Source organism: Euleptes europaea, chromosome 17, assembly GCF_029931775.1.
Source record: "Euleptes europaea isolate rEulEur1 chromosome 17, rEulEur1.hap1, whole genome shotgun sequence".
NCBI classification, from domain to species: Eukaryota; Metazoa; Chordata; class Lepidosauria; order Squamata; family Sphaerodactylidae; genus Euleptes; species Euleptes europaea.
The window spans coordinates 37303551-37323489 of record NC_079328.1 but is presented as its reverse complement, the minus strand read 5'-3'; the positions used below and the strand labels follow the sequence as shown (position 1 = coordinate 37323489).

The 19939-nt window shown below is 48.0% G+C and overlaps 1 protein-coding gene across 1 annotated transcript in view; it reads right to left on the bottom strand.

The window, feature by feature from the left end:
• The window catches only part of LOC130488729 (neural-cadherin-like), a 95519-nt gene extending 78922 nt beyond the window's left edge, over positions 1 to 16597 (bottom strand). Inside the window, exons 1-2 of the mRNA XM_056862367.1 lie at positions 15839 to 16597; positions 15544 to 15745 (exon numbers count right to left, since the gene is read on the bottom strand). Of these exons, the coding sequence (XP_056718345.1) occupies positions 15544 to 15745; positions 15839 to 16597 (961 nt within the window). The remainder of the gene's footprint in view (positions 1 to 15543; positions 15746 to 15838) is intronic.
• Positions 16598 to 19939: the final 3342 nt, after the last annotated feature.

Sequence of the window (19939 nt, the reverse complement as noted above, 5' to 3'; positions counted from 1 at the left end):
ACACCACTTTTTGGTTTATTCTTTCAAAGAGCTGGCTACTGGTCTTACTGAATTTCACACACACCTCGATTTCCTTTCAAATGAATCCAACATGGTGCCCAGGAAGAACTATGTAACATCGTCACCCGCATTTTTCACATATCTATTTCATCAAGAATGTTCACAAAAGAGGACAGGTGGTTTAATTCCCCGTGAGCGGCGGACTCTAATCTGGTAAACCAGGTTGGTCTCCCCACTCCGACACATGAAGCCATCTGGGTGAGCTTGCGCCAGTCACAGTTCTCTCCAAACTCTCTCAGCCCCACCTGACACACAGGGTGTCCATTGTGGGGAGGGGAAGGGAAGGCGATTGTAAGCTGGTTTGATTCTTCCTTAAGTGGTAGAGAAAGTTGGCATATAAAAACCAACTCTTCTTCTTCCTCAGTTCACCCAAGGTAGTAATGAAGTAGAATAGGTCAGGTCCAGTTCCCTGCATGAACTGTGGGTGCACCCTACAGCACACCACAGAACTTTTGTAATATTCCCTGACTGATGTGGTGGAGGAAAATGGAGTCAAGTCACCGCCAACTTATGGCAACCCAGCAGGGTTTTCAAGGCAAGGGAATGGTTTGCCATTGCCTTCATCTGCATAGCAACCCTGGTATTCCTTGGTGATCTCCCAGACAAATGTTAACCAGGGCTGACCTTGCTTAGGTTCTGAGATCTGACGAGATCAGGCTAGCCTGGCCCATCCAGGTCAGGTCATGGCATTCATCCAGGTCATGACAGATGACGAGTCCGTTTTTTTGCAGTTTAGCCAACTTAGCAAGTGGTTCCCAAAGGTGGAAAGATTTAATGCCACTAGATGGAAACGAGTGCAGCAGCCAAGAATATGTCTATCAATGACAGAAGAAGACAGTGAAGAAGGGGCAGTGATGGCAGAAGTAGGGAAAACCAGGGCTAGAGGAATACTCATTCCAAAATTAATAATTCTAAAATTATTTGGAGAGCCAGCATGGTGTAGTGGTTAAGAGCAGCGGACTCTGATCTGGAGAACCGGGTTTGATTCCCTACTCCTCCACATGAGCGGCAGAGGCCAATCTCCCCACTTAGAGCTCTCTCAGCCCCACCTACCTCACAGGGTGTCTGTTGTGATTGTAAGGGAAGGTGATTGTAAGCTGATTTGATTCTCCCTTAAGTGGTAGAGAAAGTCGGCATATAAAATCCAACTCTTTCTCTTCTTCTTTGTTCAGCCAATTTAAGGGATACCAAAAGGCAAATACTTGATAAGTTTCAAATGTCTTTAGGAGCACATACCCAACTGTTACAAAACGGATTCAAATCCATTTGAGCATCAAAAAGCTTTCATTTTATAACATTGCTTAACCTCAATATAGTGCTTACCAAGTATTATACAGAGTATCTTATTATTTGCGTTAAGATTATTCGGATGATCACTGTTTAATACTTATCATTATTCTATTACACACTGCTCATAAGTATTGTTTTTTACTGTGCATTGTCTAATATCATTATCTGTTTTATCCTTGCTTTTTCTTCTGATGTAATTGACGCAATTGTAACTGCTGTCATGACATGACCTTTTAATTTTTCTTTTCTTTTGCATTCTATTTTATATTTTGTTTTTATATATCAATAAAAAATAAAATCTTTAATTAAAAAAAGCTTTCCTATCTAATGAGAAAATACTATTTTGAAATCACTTAAGGAACATGAGCAAAAACTGTGATTGCTTCCATTTTCCCCAGCTTTGTCTGTTAGAGGTTCCAAAGTACTTGGCCCACCAGTTCTGTGGCCAGCTGAACCTGCATAATTAACCATGAAGTTAATGCCATTTACACAAGTACACTGGGGTACAGAAAAGCTGCCAAGAAAGAATTATTCCTAGAAAGAAAGCAATGCAGAGATAGTTGTTCCCAAATGTACTACTGAAAAGATTAAACACCCAGTCCTGTTTATAATACATACCAACCAATCAGTCAGGATTTTAAAAAACAGCAATAAATCACTCCTGCTGTCGTAAATAACTAGAGAAGAACAACAAGAAGAGTTGCTGTTTATATGCCAACTTTCTCTACCACTTAAGGGAGAATCAAACCGGCTTACAATCACCTTCCCCCCCTCCACAACAGACACCCTGTGAGGTAGGTGGGGCTGAGAGAGTGTGACTAGCCCAAGGTCACCCAGCTGGCTTCATGGGGAGGAATGAGGAAACAAATCCAGTTCACCAGATCAGCGTCCGCCGCTCAGACGGAGGAGTGAGGAATCAAACTGGGTCCCCCAGATTAGAGACCACCACTCCAAACCACCGCTCTTAACCACCACACCATGCTGGCCACCAATCTAGCTTTGGTATCTCTATCAAGTGATGGGAAAAAACCTCTCAGACTCTTGACAATTATGCATTTTTTCTGCTACTTCTACAAGGAGACCCCAAAGAAGTTCGAAACCATTTAATAAAATATTACAGCATAGATGTGGCACTGTGAAAGGGTAATGGGAAAGACAGAAATCAAGACAAGCCACCTTCTGACTATTTAAGGGAAACCAATTCAGGGGAAACCGACATCGTATGGCCTGAGTGGTTGGCCTCCGATTTTAAATGTTACCAACCAGCTTTAGAAACAGACAGACTTCCCCCATATGGTTGACAATTTACATCTGTCACCAGATTAACAGATTTGTGCTGAAATTCAGTTAGTTCTTTAAAAAAAGAGAGAGAGAGACAGAGCCAACGTCTTCTGCAGAAATTAAATGTCTGAAAGAGGAAAAAACAGCCAGCAGGTCTAAACAGCTTTGGTGCTGAAACGCAAGTCGTTTCACAAAGATGTTTCTAATCTGACTGCCTGCAGTAAAAGATGTCCTATCTAAATCTCCTGTGTACATAAACTCTAAAAACCCCAGAGAACCAGCTTTGTTTCCTCAACTTTGCCTCATTTATATTCAGATGCATTGCAAGTTGAAAACATGCCAAGATAATGAAGGGGGGGGACAGAAATATACTCTCACAGCATGGAGAAAGTGAGCCTACCGCTATTCTATACTGTTTAGGCTTCTGGCAGACCGTGCCTTTTTTAGGAGGATTGCTGAGTTACAGTCCAGGATGGTCAACCATTATTACATCTCTAGGAGTTAATGCTTAGGGGAATTGCCTCCTGATAGGTGAGGCTCTCCTGTCAGTGTGCTGAATGAGACATTCATCAGAGCCTGCTGAAGTCGCCATCCCACCTGCTGAAGTGGCATGGAGAGAGGCAGCAGAAAAGCATAGGTATGAATGGAAAGAGAAAAGGAGCGCTCAATATTTCTAGCTGGAGTGAGTTGGAACGAGTTGTACAAGTAGTTCTCTGGATATCTACTACCTACTGAAAGAGCATCTCTTTGCTTCCTTTATGCTCTGCTTGCATACATGAGCATAAAATCAGTATTAGGACAGCGTAAATCTCCAACATACCTGCATCCAAGGGCTATTTATTTATTTATTTATTTTTATATTACCTATAGTCTACCTTTCTCACTGGAATTCAAGGTATTGTGAGTTAATACAATCAGCCAGATGGGACATTCCATAAAGAATGCAATAGGATTTGGGTTATAGAACCAACCGGAAATCTAGAAAACAGAACTGAAGCAAAGCTTAATCGTTAACATGGCACTTGAAACGACACACACACACAAAATACACCGTAGAATCCAACTTACAGCGAACTACACAGAGTAGTATAGACCAGAGTCCCTAACAATTTGTCCAAGTAACTTTGTGAATCACTTTGTACAGTGCTACCCTATTGCCTGTGTAGAAAAGCCTTCTCGAATAATTCAAGTTTTGCATAGTTTGCAGAAAGCCGGGAGAGTGGGTGCCTTCCTGATTTCCTCAGGCAGGCCATTCCACAAGGTGGAGGCCACAACGGAAAAGGCATCTACGTGGGCAGTCACTGATTGCCCATTTGCAGGTTGGCACCTGCAGAAGGCCCTGCTCAGATGAGCAAAGCTGATACAACGGAGCATAGGTTGTACAGATATGAGGATCCAAGGCCATGCAGGGCTTTGTATGCGATAGCCAATACTTTAAATTGACCCCAGTAACTGATGGGTAGCCAGTGGAGTGACAAAATGAGAGTAATACACATGGTCCACCTATCTCCAAATAATAGCCGAGCTGCAGTATTCTGCACCAACTGGAGTTTTTGAATTGATTCTGAAGGGAGACCAATGTACAGCGCATTATAGTAGTCTAGTCCTGATGTCACTGTGGCATGGGTCCAGGGGGCCAGATCAACCACATGAAGATGGAGGACAATTTTGGATTACTTAAGTTGGGGGAAAGCTTTTTTTGCAACTTCATTAACCTGTTTCTCCAGAAATAATGTTAGGTCCAGTATAATCCCAAGGCTCTTAACTGTCAGAAAGGGTCAACTGAACCCCACTGAAAGTGGGAGCATAATGTCCTTCAAGACCCCAAACAGCATTACTTCCATCTTTCCAGGGTTTAGTTTCAATTTATTCACTTTTAGCCATTTAACCACAGATGCCAGGCAATGCTTTAGGACCTCTACTACATCACCAGGAGATTTGGATAAGGATCTATATAGCTGTGTATCATCTGTGATTGATGACAGCAAACTCCCAAAATATGACTGATGTGACCTAATGGCTTTACATAAAAATTGAAGAGTGTGGGGGATAGGGTTGCACCCTATGGAACCTCACAGGATAGGTCCCACACTGATGGTAATTGGTCTCCAAAGGCAATTCTTTGGGTCTAATCCATGAGGAATTATTTGAATCAGTCCAACGCACAACCCCTGATGCCTACATCTGTCTCAACAAGATGGCATGGTCCACTATGTCAAAGGCAGAAGAAAAATTCAGTAGGAGCAACAAGGAGGCCAGACCCTTGTCTACATTTAGACGGAGGTTGTCAACTAAAGCCACCAGAGCCATCTTTCACATATTCCCACCCAAACATTAATGGAAATCTGGCTCCTTAAAATTAAATGTCTGAAACCAGACTGAAAAGAATCTAGAGCAGATGAGTTATCCAAGAAGACCTGCGGTTGGTCTGCCAGTGTTTTCTCAAACACTCTGCCTAGGAAGAACAGATTAGAGACAGTGTGATAATTGGCTATCAAACCAAAAGAGGAAAAAAGATGCCAGGTGACAGGCATCAGAGGGGGATCAGAGTTCCTTTGTGCTGACTTTCTCCACAGCAACTGAGTTGTATTGATATTTATTACAGAAACAGGGTCAGGTCATAGTTGTGTATCATATCGGACTACCTGGCCTGGGTCTTCCTTGAGGGCCTCTAGAGTCTATAGGGAAGATACAATCTGGACCCTTCAAGGCTGTCTCCATCCATGGGTCAAGCCCTGGACAGGTCACAGCACATGCACGCAAATTGACAGAGCTTGTAAGAGACAAAGAACTTCAAGTAAAATCTAAGATCCTTTGCCTTCATTAAATCTCCATGGTATAAAATATTCAAATAGTAGAACTGGAACTCTCTGCAGCATGCATGGCTTAAGAGATAGAAATATGTGCTTAAATAAAATATAACAAGATCGGCATTACCTACTCGGAGGACTTGGAGGGGGGGAGAAATCATCCAAAGTAAATCCCTTGATAAGAAAGGAGGGGGAAAGAAGTGAACGAGAGAGGATTACAAGCTAATACCAAGGGCTGAAGGAAGGTCATAGAAGCCCGAGATGACAGAGGATTAAGGAGAAAGGATCTTTCACATATTCCCACCCAAACATTAATGGAAATCTGGCTCCTTCTTAAAATTAAATGTCAGAGTAATGTTAAAACATTAATGCTCATTCCTTAGCTAAAGCCTCTTTCACTTTCTTTCAGCGAACCAGCAGAATAGTGTCAATCAAACGCTATACACATACAAGTACACAGCATGCTTTATAGAGAGAGAGGATATGCTGGTGCAAAGATATTTCGTTAGGTAAACAAAAAGGCAGAACTAACAAGGGGCAGAGAGACGAGCAGCATCGTTGGCTAAATGGGCATTCAAATCCCATCCTGGTTATGCGTTCATTAGGTGGCCTCAAACCACAGACTTGTTTTCCCCTCCCCAATCTGCAATATGAGGATAATAATACTGGTCTAACTTACTAGGGCTATTACAAGGGATTACTGAGATAATGCATATGAAGTGCTTTGAGCCCATGAAACATATTAAATAAATGCTAATTATTGTCAGATTTGGCAGCTGGCTATCCGCAGAAAACGGTGAGCCGTTTTTGCTTGACGTAAGCAGCCGTCAACGATAAGAACTCGGAAGACGAGTCACTGACGTCACACACGAATAAGAGCTTGCCCTTGCGGCCGAATCAGGAGAAAAGTTTGCTATCCTGTAACATCAGTGGCTTCTACACAGGAACAGACATGCCATTTCTCTGTTGCTGCCGTGGCTGCCGACACTGCGCGACAGCAATGGGAATTCCACGTGGCAGGTTTCTCTGCAGTTTCCCTGCCACCAATCCCCCCAGATGCTGCCTTTCCCCCTCCCCCAGCCCACCAGGGCTTTTGCAATCCTGCTTTAAATGATAAATTTCATATCGTTATATCGACATACTATTCTAAGGGCAACGTGTTCTGTGAATTCCCAGGCTTCACCCTTTTTACGTCTCTAGCCCTTTCCACTGAGGATATATGCCTTTTCCTTTATATCTCCACAAAGGGGTTGAGACTTCCTTCTTCGTTTTTAATGAAAGCTGGGAATTTACAGAACCTATTAGACTTCTTGTTGTAACTGTGTATCACTCTAACAATTGAAATTGGGTGTGTGTGTGTGTGTTAAGGTGCCGTCAAGTTGTTTCTGACTCATGGCGACCCTATGAATGAAAGTCCTCCAAAATGTCCTATCTTTGACAGCCTTGCTCAGATGTTGCAAAGTGAAGGCTGTGGCTTCCTTTATTGAGTCAATCCATCTCTTGTTGGGTCTTCCTCTTTTCCTGCTGCCTTCAACTTTCCCTAGCATGATTGTCTTTTCCAGTGACTCGTCTTCTCATAGTATGTCCAAAGTACAACAGCCTCGGTTTAGCCATTTTAGCTTCTAGGGTCAGTTCAGACTTGATTTGATCTAAAACCCACTGATTTGTTTTTTTGGCATTCCACAGTATGCGTAACACTCTCGTCCAACACCACATTTCAAAGGAATCTACTTTCTTCCTATCCGCTTTCTTCATTGTCCAGCTCTCGCACCCATACATAGTAATAGGGAATACGATGGCATGAATTAACCTGATCTTTGTGGAAATTGGTTATCTCTTAATAAAATAAAAAGGCACAGGGGAGGGAAAAGCCACTGTGGTGACCGAGGAAAGGAAAAAGGCTGCCATGTGGGGAGGAAAATCTGAACATTCCCACACACCCAGCAGCCAACCTGGCTTTACTGGGATCTTTCCCAAAGACTGCAGACAAGCCAGGGAAACCAACAGAGGCTTCTTCTGCTGTGAGGAAGTAGGGGGGGAAACCTGCTACTTAACACCATTGAATCCAGGGCAGCTAACTAGGGTTGCCAGGTCCCTCTTCACCACCGGCGGGAGGTTTTTGGGGCGAAGACTGAAGAGGGCGGGGTGAGGGGAGGGGCTTCAATAACATAGAGTCCAATTGCCAAAGCAGACATTTTCTCCAGGGGAACTGATCTCTGTCGGCTGGAGATCAGTTGTAATAGCAGGAGATCTCCAGCTAGTACCTGGAGGTTGGCAACCCTACAGATAACCAGTACAGAATATGTGGCTTATGAGCCATTTCCATCCTCTCAGTGTCCCTACCAAATCTTATTTAAGATGAAATAGAAAGCTTTCCTCCCAAAAAAATATAATAATTTTTTTTCACTCTCTCACACACAAAAAAGACAACCGCATTCAACAGAGACATTGCATACTGATTTGCATTGCTCTCTGGGCTTTTATATATAATGTACAGTGAATCCTCTACTATATATGCAAACACCAGCCTTTTTTTTTCTTTTATACATTGCGGTCTTTTTCTGTAAGCAATTTAATGTTGCGGGCACTATAACAGCTGCCTCCTAGCCTTGGGATAAACCAGTGGTTCTGAAAGCAGTTACTTCTAGAATCGACCATTTTTTCCCTCTTGTGATGTACTGTTCTTTATCTACTAGAGCTACTTCAGTTGACAAGGACTGCCTGAAAACATTATAGAAAACCGATTTGCTGTGGAGAAAAAACAGGCGGTAGATTAGAGACACTTCAAGAAGAGAACCCAACACTTTTCGATAAGCCTGTGGGGAAATAAAAATGGCACGGCAGAAACCGCTGCTGGAAAGTCCTCTCTTCCTGACAACGCTGAAGTCCTCCTGTGGAAGTCTTTGGGGCTCAGGAAAAAGAGAGGCGATATCAAGATACGCTAGTCTGAGTTTCATGAAATAAAAATTAAAGCAAGCTCCAAGGAGGCGACCTCCCAGTTGGATAGATTGTTCTTAGAATAAAAGACAGCCGCCACCACTTTGAAAACATCTGCCTCAAAGAAAGACTTCCACACAGCAGAACAGGAGTTGGTGGGTCCACTCTTTGGCAGCATTTGTATTTTATTCTGTTATGCACCAAACCGAAAATGTACATATACCTCTTCTCCCTCTAACTCTCCTCCTCAAGGATCCATGTTTTGCTTTCAGAGAAAGGCTTTTTCACTTATGGGATAAGCAGGAGAGGGGTTTAGCTGGGGACAAATTTTTAAAAAACAAGACAGAGTGGAGATCTGTGGGGAAAGGAACTCCATGAAGAGAAAATAGGTCAGAATTGAGAGCTGTGAGGGAAAGATACCATAAGAACATAAGGAACATAAGAAAGGCCATGCTGGATCAGACCCAGGCCCATCAAGTCCAGCAGTCTGTTCACACAGTGGCCAACCAGGTGCCTCTAGGAAGCCTACCAGCAAGGCGACTGCAGCAGCATTGTCCTGCCTGTGTTCCACAGCACGTAATATATATATATAATTATAATAAGAACATAAGAAAAGCCATGCTGGATCAGACCCAGGCCCATCAAGTCCAGCAGTCTGTTCACACAGTGGCCAACCAAGGGCCTCTAGAAAGCCCCCAAACAAGATGGCTGCAGCAGCACCATCCAGCCTGTATTCCACAGCATCTAAGATAATAGGCATGCTCCTCTGATCCTGGAGAGAATGGGTATGCATCATGACTAGTATCCATTTTAACTGGTAGCCATGAATACCCCCTTTCCTCCATGAATATGTCCACTCCCCTCTTCGAGCCTTCCAAGTTGGCAGTCAGAGATAAGGCTTAGTCATGGGTTTGTACCCAACGATGAAGCAATTCAGAAATTGAGGCTTGGTCTACAAATGCAACAGAATGAGGTAGAATTCTGAGGAGATAAAATGGGCTGTGGCTACTTCAGGCTCTGCTAGGGTTACCAGCCACTGGCGGGCAACAGATGGGAGTCCAGTGGGTGTGCAGACATGGCGGGGGGTGTGTGTCCATGCAGCGCAACATCATTTCCAGGAAAAACCTGGACATGACACCAGTCCTTTCTAGGAATTGCTGGAAATTCTATGATAAAACCATAGAGTTTCCGGCAATTCCTAGAGAGTACTGGGAGAGTACACCACTTCTGGGTTTTCTGGTGCATCCCCAAGGGAAACTCAGGGACATGGGTCTTGTCGAGTTCAGCCCTCAGACAAGTGCATTAGTAAAGAGTCTAAGAGCACAATCCTATGGGGGGGGCAGATCCATGGTGGCCGGGAGCACTGGAGCCACACCTGCTCCTCAGAGGCTTCCTGGCTGCCACAGAGGGAAACAAGGAATTTTTAAAAATAAATTAAAGAAAAAAAGCAAAAAGCGAGGCTGCGCCACCTTAAAAAATGATAATGTTCAGTTTATGGGGGAATGGGAGCCATGGAGAATATATTGCGAAAATCAATTTTCAATGTGTTTATTTAAAGGATACTCTCTGATCTAATCCCTTATATACATATATTATTATTGTATTTAGGTATAGTTCTAAACACGTTAGATAAGTAGGATAAACTATATTAATTAATATAAAGCTGGGATTAGTTCCGTTAGCGAAAGATTATACAATTTATTATTAGATGGAAGTGGGTGAGGGGGAAGTCATATTATTGTTATATTAGCAATATTAATAGATTTTTTATTATTATTGATGTTACTGTTATATGAGATATTGCTTCATATATTGTTACTATATTATATCAAGAAAAAAAACGTTATTAAAAAAAAAAGTGGCACTGCCCCGCTACCACTCAAGGGGGCGTTCCCAGGGCGAAAGCTCCACCCTCGGGAACATCCCCCCCCCACAGGTGATAACATGATAACTTCACACCTACGCTGGCGTGGGGTCACGCCAGCTCCTAAGGAGCTTCGGGAACCCCCTTCAGGAACGGGCTGTAAATTGTAATCCTGCCCCTGCAATTCAGCCCACAAGACGTCAAAAAGGAACTGGTATAGTTATTGGGATAGTGAACATTTCTAGAACAGGCCCTTGTTTGAGACCCGGGGAAGTCATTTCAAAGGGCTCTGTGCCTTGCTTTCATCCCTCTGTACTTGGATATGAACGCTCGAGTACACAGCGCATGTGTTTTGTGTTAGTTCCAAGTGGCGCTCACACAATGAAGGTGAGTCTGTTTCAACTACCCCTTATGGAGCTACCAGAGGGGAAAATGCTTTTTTTTTTTTTTTAGTTTATGTTGTTTGATAAAAAAAAATAGCTGGAACAATGTATGATTTTAAGTAAAGCTTTTCACGGAAGTCAACATCTAGAAAAATGACAATGATCATTAGAAGTACAGAATTTACAGCCTAGCTGTGGAAAATATTCATATACACAAGGGTCACAATTCTAAATTCAACTGCCTAATAAATGGCTGAAGTCCTCCCACCACTTACACTGAAGCAATTCCTCTGATATCAGTAGTAAAAACTGTCAAAAATTCCCCACAGATTGTGTGATCTATCATGTCATGTGAAGCACTTTGGACAGATGTATGAGAGCCAGCGTGGTGTAGTGGTTAAGAGCGGTGATTTGAGAGGTATAGTTTGACCTGGAGAACCGGGTTTGATTCCCCACTCCTCCACATGAGCAGCTGAGGCTGATCTGGTGGACTGGATTTGTTTCCCCACTCCTACACACAAAGCCAGCTGGGTGACCTTGGGCTAGTCACAGCTCTATTAAGAGCTCTCTCAGCCCCACCTACCTCACAGGATGTCTGTGTGGGGAGGGGGAGGGAAGGCAATTGTAAACCGGTTTGATTCTCCCTTAAGTGGTAGAGAAACCAACTCTTCTTCTTCTATGGTCTGATATACCCTTATGAATACCAAGACAAGGGAAATCACCCAAATTAGTAGCTGGGGCCCCTTTGAAACTGGGAAAGTAATATGCCAAGTGGATATGATTTCCTATAACCTTCCAGAGAACAACTGAAAGTCTTAGGTTTTATTTATATATTTTTTAAAATTGTATGTTGCCTCTCCTGACCTCAGATGCATATAACTTAACCATGAGTAGGCTTGTGTACAAAAGATATCATCAATGGTGGGGGGGGGCGCGCGCAGGGGACACAATTCTGCCCCATACCCCTCCCACAGAGATATCTACATAACAGGTACTTAAATATGAGTGTTATCTATAAGATGCCCTAATCAAGAACTATATTGAGAAACAAATGAGCCAGTGTTGTACGGTTCAGATGGTACTGCTGCATCATCATTCCTCAGAGGCAAGAAGCATTGACAATCTGTCTCTGGAGGACCACGTGTCACAAACACATTCATTCCTAAGCCCCACCCCTCCATTGACTTCATTCATACCGCTCACATCAGTGAACACACATGAAGCTGTCTTACACTGAATCAGACTCTCGGTCCATCAAGGCCGCTACTGTCTTCTCACATGGGCAGAAGCTCTCCAAAATCTCAGGGAGAGGTCTTTTGCATCACCTACTGCCTGGTCCTCTTAACTGGAAATGTGGGTGATTGAACCTGGGTCCTTCTGCATGCAAAGCAGAGGCTCTCCCACTGAGCCATGGCCCCTCCCTTCAAGCATATATATCCCATAACTCCTAAAGGAGAGCAACTTTATTACAGCCAGGCTATCCACAAGGATGCTGGCCTGTTCCAGTCCTCAGACCAGATTTTGGAGAACATAGCAGCGTCCAGAAGTAGAAAGGTCAGTCATCCCTGGCCTAACACACATGAAGCTGCCTTATACTGAACCAGACCCTTGGTCCATCAAAGTCAGTATTGTCTACTTAGACCGGCAGCGGCTCTCCAGGGTCTCAGGTGGAGGTCTTTCACATCACCTACTTGCCTGGTCCCTTTAACTGGAGATGCCGGGGACTGAACCTGGGACCTTCTGCATGCCAAGCAGATGCTCTTACCACTGAGCCACAGCCCCTCCCCAAGAGAGCTCCACATGGGAGCCACTAATGTTGACTGCTTGGAGAAATTCAGAATGGTAAGAAGATGACCCAGCCAAACCAAAGACAATGTGTCATACAGGACTTTCACAATGTTCTGGACCGTGCTGTTTATGCTGCAATTCTACTGCTATAGTTTTTGCAATGGCGGGGATCCGCACAGAGAAAGTTACAATGGCCATGTAAATTTGGAAAGGAACAAATATGCTGAATCAGCACCTCTCCAGCGCAACGATGACACAGAAGGAACCACCAATTTCCCTTAATCCCATCACAGCCATGTAGACCACCAGTTAGGCTAGTTCTCACAATCTTATTAGAATAGTTGTTGGTCCCATGTGGCTGCTTGCTTCCTAAATCATCCCGGCAACTGGCGTGGGCTCCACATGACTTGCATTATCAGAGTGAGATATGAAACAGCCACACAGAAGCTGCAGGTAACGCCACAAAAGTAATGCATGCATCAGGTCTAAGAGTGTGTTCTTACTGTACAGCGTGTCTGAATGGGAAAGGCACACAGGTGAATGACAGGTGGTCACCCGCACTACTGACTTCACTTGGTTTAATAGGTATTCCCCATTCCCACTGGATTTAGGGGACTGCGGCTGTCCAAGGGAGATCAGGAAATCTCTAATACTGAATTCTCGGTTCTTTCAGCAAGCTAAAATTCATAGGGTGGAGGTGGGGAGAAATAAGTACTGTGTACGTGTGCCGTCAAGTCACAGCTGATTTATGGCGAGATATAAATGTTCAATGCAGACAAGACCTCGGTGGCTTCCCTAGAACCATGTGACTCCTGTTTCCATCCAGAGGTTCACCTAAACTATGCATCTTTTTTAGGATGCCATTCGGTAGCAAGAATAGGAGCATAACTGGCTACTGGGAAGTTCGGAGAACATAAGTTATATTTTCAGTTTATGAACAAGCTACATGACCGGGAGAGGGAAGGCGGCATGGTACAGCCCGATCTTGCCAGATCTCAGAAGCCAACAAAGTCAGGACTTGGAAGGGAGACCATCAAGGCAAACCCTGCCGAGGAAAGCAAAGGCAAATCACCCCTGCTTCTCACTTGCCTAGAAAGTCCCCTGCTGGGGTCCCAGTAAGTCGGCACTTGCATATGTCCATGCCCTGATCTTTCAAAATAGGTTGGGGCATAGATCACATGAACACATGAAGCTGCCGTATACTGAATCAGGCCCTCGGTCCATCAAAGTCAGTATTGTCTACTCAGACCAGCAGCAGCTCTCCAGGGTCTCGGGCAGAGGTCGTTCACATCACCTACTCGCCTAGTCCCTTTAACTGGAGATACTGGGGATTGAACCTGGGACCTTCTGCATGCCATGCAGATGCTCTGCCACTGAGCCATGGCCCTTTCCCTACAGAAGACCAAACTGCAACAGGTGGCTTTTTTTGTCCCGCTGGTCACAGAAAGGAAGCTCCAGGCCTTTCCGCTGGCCCAAAGGGATTCCCAAGGTAAGCCAGGCTCGAAATAGAGATCTTTCCCTTTCATAAGAACATAAGAAAAGCCCTGCTGGATCAGACTGAGGCCCATCAAGTCCAGTAGTCTGTTCACACAGTGGCCAACCAGGTGCCTAAAAAAGGATATTACAGAGCTTGAGAAGGTGCAGAAAAGAGCAACCAAAATGATTAGGGGACTAGAGCAACTGTCCTATGGGGAGTGGTGCTTTTTGTATCAAGGGCTTGCCCTGCTGATACGCAAAATACATACAAGAATCTTCTACAGACGCTTAGGGCTGTTTGGCTTGGAAAGAAGGCGGCTAAGGGGAGACATGATAGAGGTCTATAAAATTATGCATGGTTTGGAGAGAGTGGACAGGGAGAGGTTTTTCTCCCTCTCCCATAATGCTAGAACATGGGGTCATCTGCTAAAGCTGGAGGGCGAGAGATTCAAAACAGATAAAAGGAAATATTTTTTCACACCACGCATAGTTAAATTGTGGAACTCCCTGCCCCAGGATGTGGTGATGGCTGCCAGCGTGGAGGGCCTTGAGAGGGGAGTGGACATATTCATGGAGGAGAGGGGTATTCATGGCTATTAGTTAGAATGGATGCTAGTCATGCTGCATACCTATTCTCTCTAGTATCAGAGGAGCATGCCTATCATTTTGGGTGCGGTGGAGCACAGGCAGGATGGTGCTGCTGCACTCGTCTTGTTTGTGGCTTCCTAGAGGCACCTGGTTGGCCACTGTGTGAACAGACTGCTGGACTTGATGGGCCTGGGTCTGATCCAGCAGGGCCTTTCTTATGTTCTTATGCACCTCTAGGAAGCCCACAAACGAGACAACTGCAGCAGCACCATCCTGCCTGTGTTCCACAGCACCTAATATATTTGGCATGCTCCTCTGATCCTGAAGAGAATAGGTATGCATCATCATGACGAATAGCCATTTTAACTAGTAGCCACGAATACCCCTCTCCTCCATGAACATGTCCACTCCCCTCTTAAAGCCTTCCAAGTTGGCAGCCATCACCACATCCTGGGGCAGGGAGTTCCACAGTGGCATGAAAAAACTAGGCGTGGCATGAAAAAATACTTTTATCAGTTTTGAATCTCTCACCCTCCAGCTTCAGCAGACCGCCCTGCGTTCTAGTACTCCAGCACACATACACACACCTAGGGTTGCCAACCTCCAGGTAGCAGCTGGAGATCTCCTGCCATGACAACTGATCTCCAGCCGATGGAGGTCAGCTCACCTGGAAAAAACGGCAGCTTTGGCAATTGGCCTCTGTGGCCCGGAGGTCACCCCCCAAACCTGTGAGCTCCAGGCTGGGAGCGCAGCTGGAGTCAAGGTCGACTAGCCCAGCAGTTTGTTACGACGGCCTGCGCCCCGGCCGATAGCTCCGCCCTCATTCGTACTTGTATCTGACAAAGTGAGCTTTGACTCCCCAAAGCTTATTACCCTGGAAAGTCTTGTTGGTGTAAAAGATGCTCCCGGACTCAAATCACAGGCAAGACCACATCTAAAGCATTTCCACGAGGGAGGGAAAGGAAAGACTCCTTCTGTCCCCGAGCTGCGGCTTCCCTTGACATCCCGAAAGAGGAACCTGTCAAACCTGTGCGCAGCGGGGCCTGGCCACGCCGCCCGGGCTTACCTGTCCTCTCCTGAACGCGGCAGACGATGTCCCACCTGGGCGCGGCCTCGCGGTCCAGGCGGCGGGCCAGCGTGACCTCGCCGGTGTCGCCGTCCAGCCGCACCGGCGCGCCGTCGGGCGGGGGCGCGAGGAGCTGGAAGCGCGCGGCGGGGAAGCGGGCGGCCGGCCCCAGCGTGGCCAGGAGGGTCCCCGGGCGGGCGTCCTCGGGGAGGGCCAGGGCCAGCGGCGGCGGCGGGGCGGGGGGCGGGCGGGGGCTGCGGCGCCGGCGGCGGCGGGGGGCGTCGGGCAGGCGGACGGGCCGGGGCAGGACGTGCAGCTCGAGGGGGGCGCTGAGCAGGGCGGGGCGGCCCAGGTCGCGGGCGAAGAGGCGCAGCGGGACGGGGCGGCGTCGGCGCAGGAGGGAGCGCACCAGCACCACGCGCCCGCTGCGCGGCACGACGAAGAAGTGGGCGCTGGGCGGGCGGGCGAAGTAGCGCAGCTCGGCGTTGGCGCCGGCGTCGGGGTCCCGGGCGCGGGCGCGCCACACCTGGGCGCGCAGGGGCAGGGTCTCGTCCACGCGGAGGCGCGCGGGGGGCGGCGGGGCGGCGAAGCGCGGCGCGTTGTCGTTGGCGTCCAGCACGGCCACGGCCAGGGCGGCCAGCTCGGCGGGGGCGTCGGCGGCGTCCCCGGCGGGGGCGGCGGGGGCGCAGCGCCGGCAGCAGAGGGCGAGGCGCAGGGCGTAGGCGGGGCGCGCCTCGCGGTCCAGCGGGCGGCGGGTGCGCAGCGCCACGCGCCCCGCGCGGGCGTCCAGCGCCGCCTGGAAGTGCGCCTCCCCCTCGCCCAGCAGGCGCAGCTGCCAGCGGCGGCCCCGCACCCGCGCGCACCACCCCTCCGCGCCCAGGCGGGTCAGCGGCACGCTCAGCCCGCTCACCCGCGTGCCCGCCGGACGGTTCTCCGCCACGTGGCCGACGAAGGAGGGCAGGCGGCGCCCGACCCGCGACCCCGACGCCCCCGACGCCGCCCCCGCCGCCCAGCACAGCAGCAGCCACAGGGGCAGCAGCCACGGCCCGGGCATGGCGATGCCTCCGCGCTGCGCCGCTGCCCCCGACGCCGCCGACGCCGCTCCTCTCGCCGCCTGGGCGGAGCCGGGGGGGGGCGGAGGGGGGCGGATCTGCCCGGCCAATCCTCGCCTGGCCCTCCCGTCCTCCCTCCCTCCCGTCCGTCCGTCCGTCCGTCCCGGGCGACCGCCCCGTCGGCGCGGCTTTGCTCCGGAGTGGACCCCCGCTGGCCCTTTACGCACGGGAGGGTGCGCGCGGGGATTGGAGGTTTCCTGATCTCTTTGGTTCTTGTAGGTTATCCGGGCTGTGTAACCGTGGTCTTGGTATTTTCTTTCCTGACGTTTCGCCAGCAACTGTGGCAGGCATCTTCAGAGGAGTAACACTGAAGGACAGTGTCTCTGATCTCCTGATCTCCCTTTCCTGATCTCCCTTGGACAGCCGCAGACGGAGGGTGCGCGCGGGGATTCGTCGCCTCCGAGGTGCGCGTTTCCCCCACCCCCGTCCTCCGAACTCAACTGAGACAGCAGGGCAGACTGCCCCTGACCGATGGAAGATCCACTGATTTAGCCATTTGCAATAATCTTTGGCTCTCGTAGGTGATCCGGGCCGTGGGACCGTGGTCTTGGTGTTTTCTTTCCCGACGTTTCGCCAGCAGCTGCGGCAGGCATCTTCAGAGGAGTCACACTGAAGGACAGGGTCTCTCAGTGTCAAGGGTGTAGGAAGAGTAATATATAGTCAGAAAGGGGTTGGGTTGAGCTGAATCATTGTCCTGCAAAAAGTATCAAAGGTAATGTGCTCACCATTGTCCTGTAAGGATCATTAGCACATTATCTTGATCCTTACAGGACAATGATTAGCACATTACCTTGGATACTTTTTGCAGGACAATGATTCAGCTCAAACCCAACCCCTTTCTGACTATATATTACTCTTCCTACACACTTGACACTGAGAGACCCTGTCCTTCAGTGTGACTCCTCTGAAGATGCCTGCCACAGCTGCTGGCGAAACGTCGGGAAAGAAAATACCAAGACCACGGTCACACGGCCCGGATAACCTACAAGAACCGATGAACTCTGACCGTGAAAGCCTTCAACAATATTTTGCAATAATCTCTTTTCCTTTCTGTAAAATGTATTGAAATGTATTAGGACAGCCAGGGAATAGCTTGTGGCTGGGCAGGGTATCTCTGTGGGTCTGTGTGCTAAGGAATTGGGGCAAGAGTCACGGAGGGTTACAATAAACCATAACAAGAACTGGGGGAAACTGTTACTATACTGCCGCCTCCATGTCTGTAGTGCTATCAGCTTGACCCTGAATGTTGATGGGTTGTGATATCTTGAATTTGGATAAATATCCCTTCCTCAGTATGATCGGGGCGCAGAGATTTTTACTCGGCAGAATGCTCTGGGTAGCAGCTGCTCCGAATAAATAACTGTTTTCTTGCAAACTACGGTTTCGGGTCTCCTTCTCCCCCACGAACCTCTGGTTTACTACATCACGTCAGCCCCCATGCAGAGTTTTGGAGAATTCAGGTAGAGAAGAGGGTCCGTCTACAGAGGGCAAAGCCAAGGCAAAACCTCCCCTGCAGAGATGGCCTGCGACCTGCGTCGTCCCAAGGCTGGGACGCGGAGGAGCCAGGTCCAAGCCAAGACGCCCCGACGGCGCGTTTGGGAAGCTCGCTCATTGCAGCTGGAAGGCGGCGTGGGAACACAGAGGCCGTTGATGCCTAGGAGGTTTTGCCTTGGATTTGCCGCTCTGTAGCTGCACGTTTCCCCCATCCAGATTCTCAAAACTCAACAATCAGCCCCCAGGCAGAGTTTTGAGAATTCGGATGGGGGAAATGGGCATCTAGAGGGCAGCAAATCCAAGGCAAAACCTCCCGTGCATCTATGGCCATAGAATCATAGAGTTGGAAGGGACCACCAGGGTCATCTAGTCCAACCCCTGCACAATGCAGAAATTCACAATTACCTCCCCCCACCACACCCCCTGTGACCCCTACTCCATGCCCAGAAGATGGCCAAGGTGCCCTCCCTCTCATCATCTGCCTAAGGTCATAGCATCAGCATTGCTGACAGGTGGCCATCTAGCCTCTGCTTAAAAACCTCCAGGGAAGGAGCGCTTATACCTCCCGAGGAAGCCTGTTCCGCTGAGGAGCCACTCTGTTAGGAAATTCTTCCTGATGTCTAGATGGAAACTCTTGATTTAATTTCAACCTGTTGGTTCTGGTCTGACCTTCTGGGGCAACAGAAAAACAACTCGGCACCCTCCTCTATATGACAGCCCTTCAAGTACTTGAAGATGGTTATACTGAAGATGCCTTATATTGAATCAGACCCTCAGTCCATCAAAGTCAGTATTGCCTACTCAGACCGGCAGTGGCTGTCCAGGGTCTCGGGCAAAGGTCTTTCACGTCACCTACTTGATGAACCTGCGATGGGAGGCTGGACGGCGGGCTGAGTTGGAGAGAGAAGAATCCTGTGTGGGGCTGGAGCCAGTTCCCAGTTCAGGAAACAGGCGTCGTGCTGGAGATGCTTGATTCGAACTCTCCACTTAAAAAAAAGAAAGGCTTGTAAACAGAATGTAGAGAGGCTCCGATTTCTATTGGGCACTGCGGTTTGAGCAGGGAAGAGAAGGGGATTGAACCCTTTACTTTCTGCGCTCTCCCCTCATTTAAATTGCACTTGTTAATCGCCACAATGGGGGGGGGGAATGCAGACATGGTACAAGGGGGGGGGGGAAAGTATCCACTAAAAGGCTGATGCTGTGATCCTAAAGAGAGTTACTCCAGTCTAAAACCATTCATTTCAATGGGCTTAGACTGGTGTAACTCTGCATGAGATTGCGCTGTAAACCATTTACAGGGCAAGCAAAAACGGTTTGTACCTGTCCTCAATGGGCTTAGAACAGTGTAAGCCTGTTAACATGCTGCGCTGGGCAGAGTTTATTCCCATCTGTGCCCAGTGCAAATGTTTGCACAAAATCATTGGGATTTCTCCATAGGATTGCACTGTTATGGTGGCAGAAGAAGCTCAGGTGGATTTGAGTCAACTTCATCAAATGAATGAGGTGTGACCTCAGTTAGCAGATATGTACATTGTCATAGTGGGAGGGTCAAAAAGCCATCAAGTGCAAGAGATACATCTATGTAGGGGAGGGGCTGTGGCTCAGTGGCAGAGCATCTGCTTGGCATGCAGAAGGTCCCAGGTTCAATCCCCGGCATCTCCAGTTAAAGGGACTAGGCAAGTAGATGATGTGAAAGACCTCTGCCTGAGACCCTGGAGAGCCGCTGCCAGTCTGAGTAGACAATACTGACTTTGATGGACCAAGGGTCTGATTCAGTATAAGGCAGCTTC